At 38.2% G+C, this 9,312-nt stretch overlaps 1 protein-coding gene across 1 annotated transcript; it reads right to left on the reverse strand.

The window, feature by feature from the left end:
• Positions 1–3,236: 3,236 nt before the first annotated feature.
• Positions 3,237–7,559, reverse strand: LOC141622886 (gibberellin 2-beta-dioxygenase 8-like). The gene is made up of 3 exons (XM_074438912.1): positions 6,911–7,559; positions 4,278–4,602; positions 3,237–3,746 (listed from the first exon to the last, which is right to left on the reverse strand). Exons 1-3 carry the CDS (start codon positions 7,513–7,515, stop codon positions 3,528–3,530), a joined length of 1,149 nt encoding a protein of 382 aa, XP_074295013.1. The 5' UTR covers positions 7,516–7,559; the 3' UTR covers positions 3,237–3,527.
• Between the last annotated feature and the right edge of the window lie 1,753 nt (positions 7,560–9,312).

Raw genomic sequence — 9,312 nt, forward strand, 5'->3', positions numbered from 1 at the left:
GCTTCTCCATAAGGTCGTTAGGAGCCGGTCTACGATCACTTTTTTCAGCCGTAGGATGCTGCTGAACGACCTTCCCGTCCTTATCAAGGCCTATCCTCTTTAAGGTACTCTCGGACAGATTCTGGCCGGACCGGTCTGCAAGAAATCAAACAAAGAATTACATGAAAGAAATGAAACATAGCTCTAAAAACAGGAACATAACGAGCTAAGATGGGCCTCACACCGACCCCACTCACCCCGGGCCGAGGGCGGTATGAGGCCGACGTGGCCAAGCGGCTCATCCTGAAGAATAATCCGAGTCGGGGCAGCCATCCCTTCTCGTCCGTCAACAACAGACGCCCGCTTCTCATCCTCGTAAGAAGGACCATCGAAGCATCCATCTTAGCCTTACCCCGGAAGATACATTTATCGTACTCTTCCCGGCTCTCACACCGAAAGTGAGCAGGCTCGGAAAGACCGAGGCAAAGGGTAATCCTCCCCGGCACTTGGACATACACCCACCGCCGTTGCCGGTCTTTGCAAGAAGTAAGCTTGTTCACGGAGACATAGCTGGCTCCATCCGTACGCTGTACCACCCCACTTTAGGAAATTGACGGTAGAAGGTGTGAAGTCGGCGGAATAAGTTGACTGTCGGGATCTCCCCTCTAAAGAGACAAAGCCGACAAAGCCAACTATCGTCCTCACGCCAGCGGATGTAGTTGGGCCACCGCGACGTTCATAGCACTGATAATGGCCACGACGTATTTATTCAGAGGAAACCGCAGCCCATACTCCGGATGCCCGATGTACACGCCGGTGTGACCGGTGGAGGGCAACAGACCGCCCTGACCCTTCTTAGGAATAACGATCTTATACCCCTCACCAAATGAGAAATGGCCTCCGAAAAATGTCTCGCCGGAACAACTTGCGAACTTATGAGACCAACCACGTTCAAGACCAATCGTGCAGGGCTCGCCATGATCCGGGACGAATGACCTCCCACCATCGAAGGGGTCCCCTCATCCTCATCAGCATCGTCACCCTCATCCTCCCGTCCCTCCAGAATTGGTGGATCGACTACGGGAGAAGGAGACCTAGGGCCCCCAAACCTTATCGGAATGGCGTCTAGTATCTCCTCCCCATCAAGACGCAACGGAGAACCCTCCGGCACAGAAGTGCTAGTCCCGGCGTCAGCAGAAGACATAATAACAATAATTGATTCAACAAAATAAAGAGAAAAAGTTTGTTTGTTTACCTTGAAGAAAAACACTCGCCGGAATGACAACTGAGAAAATTAGAAGACAAAGAAACCTTCGGAAGTTTAGAGGAAAAATTTTGGGAGAATGAAATTGGTGACCAATTTCACGGGATAACTGCCCTATTTATAGGGAAAAGCCCATGAAGAAGGACCAATCGTGAGAATGTGACCCATGAAGCGTCAACCAATCGGCGTGCGGACACGTGTCGGACATGCAACCACGGGATGTCAATCGTTGCAACGATTAGACGTCAATCAACAAAAAGTGACCAAGCGTCTTCAACACGCCTATTCATATCTCCTTGCCTATTCACCTTCCTCAACAAATTCCCAAGCATCCGCTCTCCGCCGCCACATAATCAACCAAGCTAAAAAGCGCGGCCGGGGCAATCAAAAACAACCGGCACTCTCAACCCTGGTCTCGGCCAGCGTCACTTTCCTTTCCACATCGGATGCCCTTTACGCATCCATGTGGAGGGGGGATATGGTACGGCCTAAGAAAGGCCAGGCCGAGGTAAAAGAAGCCGCCGTAGAAGAAGCCGATGCAGAAAATTTTCTACAAATTACTTGCGCAGAATATACGCTCAAACATACATCGGAGCCCATACCACGGCATAGACTACGCTGGGGGCAAATTGATGGGGCATATTTCGCACGCCGACCAAGTCAACATGATTGAGCAAGGTCAAAGATATCCACAACAAGTCAACGACTTGGACAATCTAGCCGATGCAGCCCATCGCCCATCGCCCGGGTCCCGGCATGGTAACCCATCAGCCGGGACACATATCCGCGTACTCATATCCAAGACCCCTCGGCGGCGAGTCAACAGGATCCGTCGGCCAGCCATAGGCCCCTCGGCCGAGGGGTAGATCGGTCTTTCCACCTGCTAGCCACTTGGCCACTTGGCCACTACGTGACAAAAGGTGAAAGCCTATAAATACTCCTCAACCTTCATTGGGGAAAGGATCCAACGAATACACGCCTAAACCTAAATACACTATTCATCAGTAATATCTTCCTTCTCTCTCTACAATACACATTCACCAAGTAACAACTTATCTCTTAAGTTTACCGACTTGAGCGTCGGAGTGAGTACGCTTGGCACAAAGCCAAGCCCTCGCCTGTTCATTGTTGCAGGAGAGGCCGTGAGGAACGATTGAGACAAAAGGAGAAGCCAACTCAAGACATCATTCAACAAGCCAAGGGTGGTAACTATACTTGCTCTGGAATTACACCCGGAACAACTACATTTATTTGTGTTTAGGGAATTTATCTTTGCATAGGTACACGATAGCCTATCATTGGATCAAGTCTATTTTTACTTAAAGCTTAGTTGGATCCAAAAATATGTAATGTTTCAAACTATGTTATAGTTTGTAATAGTTTGTTTGTGCTTAATGAGAATTACTACCAATAAGTAGACCATACATCCGATGTACGCTACCACCAATTTTATAGTTTCTGAGCATTATATTAAAGTTTTTGAGTTTGTTTTAAAAATTATGAGTTTTACAATAAAGTTTATGAGTTCATTTACTTAAACATTAAACTCAAAAAATTACAGCAAAACTCAAAAACATTACATATAAGTCTAGTTAAATTTGAGTTGTGACGGAAAAAAAAAATTAAATCTAACTTATACTAAACTATAATTTGAGTAATAAACTATAATAAACTCAGAAAAAATACACAAATATACAAAAACAAGTAAAGTTCGAGGTCATAAGCTCAGAAAAAATACACATAGGCTCAAAAACAAATAAATTTGAGGTAATACATCCGATGCATATTCCTTTTTCTCAATTACTAACATTTCAACAAAAAAAATAAAAATAAAAAAGATAAGTAATGAATGTAACTAGAATTTACATTATTCAATTTGTGGTTAAAATTAATGTGGAGTAAGTAGTTTCCAACATTAGTCGTAGCTTAAAACTCCTCTCCTCTGTAACATGTTTCTCTTGTAAAACCGTTTAAATAAATGATACAGAAAAACATCATAACAAAGGATGCTTATATTATATTACATATTTAATAAGCTGGTTCTCATAATAAAACGACTCTCATAATAACCTAAAGTCCTAAACAACCTTATTACTAACAAGAACTTGTGAACACTGAGCACCATTATCCTTATATAGTTGCTATTAGTAAACAAACTGCTAATGTAATAGAGTAAACCAAAAGAAAATACACTAGTAAACTTCTACTAAAAACTTGGATTTTTTCATTTTTCCATTATTCAGCAATGCGACCGCTTCTGCTAGCTCCTCGCGACTGATCAGATTCATAGCTTGAAACTTTGAAGTGCTATCTTGTGACCAATAGTTTTTAAATCAAGCTGAACTCGATCTCGAAAATCATTGTAAGTAAAAGGCTTGTAAATAGAGCTATGTAGCAAAGTGTTTTTCTCTGGAAATACGAAGTAGCATACTGATAATCTCGCTTTCTGCTTGTTTAACTCTACCTTGTGCTGCACGCTTTTGTACTTGTCATCACTCATCACCTGGATGGACATACACATACTCGTAATCAGTGGCGGAGTTATGATTTGTCAGTAAAGGGAGTGAAAAATTTCAGCAGCACCAAACGGGTAATTTCATAAGATAAATCTAACTAAAAGCTTCGTATTTTTCCATTTTCAGCGGGAGCCAGCCTACTAGCCCCCCACTGCTCGACTGCTCGTAATAATAGACAAATAGTCAGAACATACAAAATTTTTGTGTAAGATCGTTTCACTTGTGAAACCTTTTTTTATATAGAAACACTTATTTATTGAGAGTACTAAAACATGGTTTTATCTATAATTTGTGATTAGTGCAATAAAAGAATCGTCTTAAACTATAACATCGTTTTATTCTATAATTTGTGCATGATATATATCAACTATCAAGGTCGTTACGAGCGAGTTCATTTGAAATAAAACAATTATAAAAAAGTACGCGAATTATACAAAATATACTACGTATTAAAATCTTAGCCAAGTTAATTAATTAGCTTACATCTGTAATGCTCGATTGAAATAAAACAAATTTACCTGCATCATATCTCCAAGATTGACAATCAATGTGCCAGGAACGGGTTGCACGTCGTACCATTGATCATCCTTGAGAAATTTGAGGCCGCCCACTTCAGCTTCACTCAATATCGAAACAATTGAGCTATCGGTGTGTACATGTAACCCCTTTATGTCGCCGACGTTATTACTGTGTTTTGGGTATCGGTATACTCGAATTAGTCCCGATGATTCGTCTATGTTTCTTCTAGCTACTTGTACATCCAGTTTAAGGCTTTCGATCATTGCTTCGTATATAGTCACCGCGGTTTTGGTTATGAACTCACTGTATTCTTCCAATAGTTTTCTGAAAATGTTGAAGCACCGTAGTCTAGTATGTTGCAGTTATTGTTAAATACGAGTAACATATACTCCTATTCTTCTGTCTTAATTATTTGTTTTAACATTTTTATTCTTTAGAAGAATAGTTTAACCAAAGATAAACAAATAACTAATTCAGACGGGACCACGATGGCTTTGGATAATAATACTCAAACATACTTAGATGTACAGTACAACATGAGTATCAAACTACTAACATAAATCCTTATTTACGACGGCAATAATCATTTTAGTGGTAAAACAGTTCCAAATAAGAATCATATTATCGTAAGAATAGTTGTTTAAACAATAGTACGAGTAAAAGATTTGTCTAATTATCATCAAATGGTAATATTTGGATTTATTTTATCATTAAAATGGCTATTATCGTCTTATCTAAAACTAGTTGGACTACAAGCTACAAAGGGTTGGTAGTTGTCAAACTAGTGCATGTACGGAGTACTATCTTTAATTTAATGGCATGCGTCTCAAACTCTCAATTATTGGTTCCTTTGTTCTAATACGTGACCACTTTTAGTACTTTTATGTCTATCAATATTGCTACATCATGACCTAAATAATGTTAAATCCGTGAGCTTCATGTTCGGGTGTTAATGAGTTTCATGTTGAGGTGTTAATGAGACTAAAGAGCACGCAATTTGAGATTGGCTCGGTCAAAGCTTGGTAAAAGCTCATCTCCTGCGCGAGCCGAGCTCGAGAACTTAACAAGTCAAGTCAAACAAACGCTGACTCGACTCGAAAAGTTTACAAGCGGCTCAAACTTGTGTAATTAGATAAAATATTGCTCATATGTTGTTAAAAAACTCTTTCATAATTATATATTTATATCAAATTCACACATATCAAATATCTCACCAATTTGCCAGTATTTTCACATAACCTTAGCTTCGGGCTTTCTTATTGAAAATATCAAAAGAAAAAAAAATCAAAAATTTAGCAATTATATATAGGCTCGATTTGAGCTCAAACTCGCATTAAAACTCACAAGCTTGATAACGAGCTCATTCTTTTCAAGCTCGAGTAAGCTCGAGATTGACTCGAGCTCGAGGTTTGATTCTTGAGCACAAGCCGAACAAGGCCAAGGCCTCGGCTCAGCTCGACTCAGCTCGTTAACCCCCTAGTTTCATGTATGTAACCATTTTATATTTGGACCTTTTCGTTTCATTGAAAGAAACTTTACATTTAGATATGGATGTTTTATTAGTAACTTTACATTTACTCAAATGTATCAAAATAAAAAAACATAAAATAGAAAAATAAACTAATATGTTTCCAAGTAAAATACATAAAATATCAAAAAAACAATATGCCTATAACCAAGCCTTAATTAACGAAAATGACTAGTTTTTGAAAGATCATTATACATTTATAATAAACAAAAAATTCCGTATTTCTAGGACGTAAGTATTAGAGGTTGTTTGGTTGCTTTCCAAATTTATGTGACTTGGAAGTTTCTAGGAAGTGCAAAAATGAGGTCTTACTTAATTACCCAATTCATGGGAAGTTGAAGTTACTATTAAACTCCAATTCCTACATAATGTAGGAAGTCACTTACCTAGTCCCCCTTGGTAAGTAGAACTTCCCACATGAATTGAGTTCCCATATCCCAACTAAACAACTTTTTTGAAATTCACATGAATTGTAAAATTATATGAATGTTATTTCATGGGATCTTCTCATTGTCAACCAAACAACCCCTTAATAATCTTTTATCTAGTTCTCTTCCCGTACCAGTTAATTATTTACTTGACTTTATTTTTTTATCATGAAATAAAGTTAACATAGATGAGGTACTACTTAGTAAATTAGGTCGCAAAGTTGTGCTATAATTATGTCATGCAAATTAAACAAAATATTATAAACTTATGACTTGTTTGGTTGTCCATCAAAAACACATGAATTTGTAGTTTATGAGAGGTGTAAAAATAACCAGTTGCTTACTTAGGTCCCCAAGGTAGGTAGAAGTTCATGTAGAATTGGACTTCCCACATACAAGCATTGTAATTTCCCATTTTCAATCAAACAACCCCTTAATTTACTCTAAAATACGAGCAAGTTTAGCAAAAAAAACAAGTAATGAACATTTCCTAAAAAAATGTTTCTTAAAGAAGCCCAAATTCTCATTTGTGACGCAGTACAAGCTTGTGATACCTCGTAACAGGTTTAAATAAATAATGATAAAAGGAAAAGTTAATGGTAATACAGTATCACAAGTATTTTATTCGTCATAAGTAAGAATAACTGATAAAGGAAAAACGGTTTAGAAGGCAAACCTGAAAGGATTAAACAAGGTATGATCATCAATCAAAGGACTAGAATCACAAAGTTGAGAAAATGGCACATTAAAGCCTTCCATCCAATCAAAATTATGACCTGAAACTCGCCTTCGAAGGGGTTTTCCTTCTTTTGTAAGGGCCGGGGTACCCCAAAAATAATTAATAGGGTAATTACCAATAAGTCCGTCTTTAACTTCATAAGGTATATCAAGTATTTTCTTGGCATATTCATGTAATGATTTCAAAAGATTTGTAGGAATTCCATGATTAACTAAACGGAATATTCCCCATTCCCTACATATTTTGTCAAGGTTGTCTAGGTCCAAATGTTGCATATCAACTATAGGCAACATGTCTATGTTGTTGATAGGGGTATTGAGTTTTATTTGCTGGTTTTTTGTGTCGGGTTTTTGAATCGGGTTGTATAATTGTCGGAAAATAGGTGGGTATGACTCGATATTTGTCTCCGACATATTTTTTTTTTTTTTTTCCTTTCTTTGTAGTTTTGGGTGTTTGATTTTGTGGGATTTTTGTAGTAGTTTTGAGGTATGTTTGGAGAATGAAGTGACCATGTAAATATATATATATATACATATAGGCATGTAGATATTGTTGGAGTAACAATAATTTGTGGCTATTGGCCCAATTGTTGGTGTCTCTTTCACTCAATTTAATTTATTAGTTATTTATTTGGTAGAGATATGAATGAATTAAATGTGGAAACGTCACCATATTAGCTCAATGTACTAGGTGCCAAGATGTACGGTTTCCTTGATTGATGGTTTTGTATATGCTCTATGTATACAATGGCCTATACTAGCAAAAAAAAAATACTATTGTTGGTTTCTCTCTCCTTTTCGATGCTAGTCGGGTGTTGGTTCCCTTTCCTTAATTGGTAAGTTTTGTGTGATCCAAAATCAAGTCCATATAGGATATAGTGTTATGTGTGGTCTAAATTCATTTACTTAATTTTAGTGCCCAAAAGAAAAAAAAAAAACCAACAATTAGACTAGAAGGAAGTATAACGGATTGGAATTTTGGCAGCGAAAATATTAAACTCGAAATTCCTAAATATGGATATTTATTTTTATATTAAAATTGTTTGGTATTACAATATATGAGGGGAAGATATCGTGTTTGGTCAGTGAGACCTATAAGCTTTATGTTATCAATACTATATATTAAATCCAGAAACCAAGGGATTTCAATGTAATTAAAGAAAGTTATACAAATTAATTATACTATATAGTTTTAAATCACTAGCACCGTGTGATGGACCTGATTAAGGAATCTCAATGCAAATATTATATAGTTTGGGTTAAAATTAAATTATATAGAAGCTTGATAATTTTCCTAAACATTTGTAAGAGACTAGAACATGGTCAATTTCCTTAAAATAAAATAATTAATTAAGATGGTCAATTTCCTTAAAATAAAATAATTAATTAAGATGGTCAATTTCAAGGAGGCTAAAAGAAAGAAGATGCTTGGTAATTTTCCTAAATATTTATAGAAGACTAAAATAAAGATGGTCAATTTTCTTAAAATAAAATAATTAATTAGTATAAACATGCACACTTATGGTATTAATTATGTTCCGGGTATAATTCCAGAGCAAGTATCGTTACCACCCGTGGCTTGTAGAATAATGTCTTGGGTTAGACCCTTCGTGCTTCTATCGTCTCCTCGGCCTCCCTGCAACAATGAACGAAGGCGAGGGCTTGGCTTTGTGCAGCGTACCCACTCCGACGCCCAAGTCGGTGAACTTAGAGGTATAAGTTGTATGCTAATTGGCTAGGAATGTATTGTAGAGAGATAAGAGAGATGTTACCAGATGAATAGTGTATTTAGGTTTAGTTGTTGGATCGCTTTCCTCAAAGAAGGTTGAGGAGTATTTATAGGCTTTCACCTTTTGTCACGTAGTGGCCAAGTGGCCAAGTGGCTTATCAGGTGGAAAGACCGTTCTACCCTCGGCCGATGAACCTATGGCGGGCGGCGAGAGGGTCTTGGATATGAGTACGCGGGTATGTGTGTCCCTGGCGGGTTGTCGGTAGAGGCGGCTAGGCTGGCCGATGGGATGCATCGGCTAGACGATCTAAGTCGTTGACTTCTTTGTGGATATCTTTGACCTTGCTCGGTGTGTTGACTTTGGTCGGCGGTGCGAGAATATGCCCCATCAATTTGCCCCGGCGTAGTCTATGCCGTGGCATGGGCTCCGATGTATCTTGAGCATATATACTGCACAAACTTCCGCAAATTTCTGTATCGGTGTCTTCTTGTGTACCAGGCGTGGCTCTTGTTAGGCCGCACCATATATCATATCCCCCCTCCACATGGATGCGTAAAGGGTATCCGATGTGGAAAAGGAATATATGTTTGGCGAGACCAGTGAGAGTCTT

The sequence above is a fragment of the Silene latifolia genome, chromosome X (assembly GCF_048544455.1).
Source record: "Silene latifolia isolate original U9 population chromosome X, ASM4854445v1, whole genome shotgun sequence".
Classification (NCBI taxonomy): Eukaryota; Viridiplantae; Streptophyta; class Magnoliopsida; order Caryophyllales; family Caryophyllaceae; genus Silene; species Silene latifolia.

What these genes read in the sequence shown, in the direction of transcription:
- LOC141622886 (XM_074438912.1), bottom strand. Translation starts at nt 7,515, where the DNA reads ATGCCTATATGTATATATATATATATTTACATGGTCACTTCATTCTCC. An exon ending in ACCTTGTTTAATCCTTTCAG is followed by an intron (nt 4,603 to 6,910) that starts GTTTGCCTTCTA and finishes CAACATTTTCAG; the next exon opens with AAAACTATTGGAAGAATACA. An exon ending in ATCTTGGAGATATGATGCAG is followed by an intron (nt 3,747 to 4,277) that starts GTAAATTTGTTT and finishes ATGTCCATCCAG; the next exon opens with GTGATGAGTGATGACAAGTA.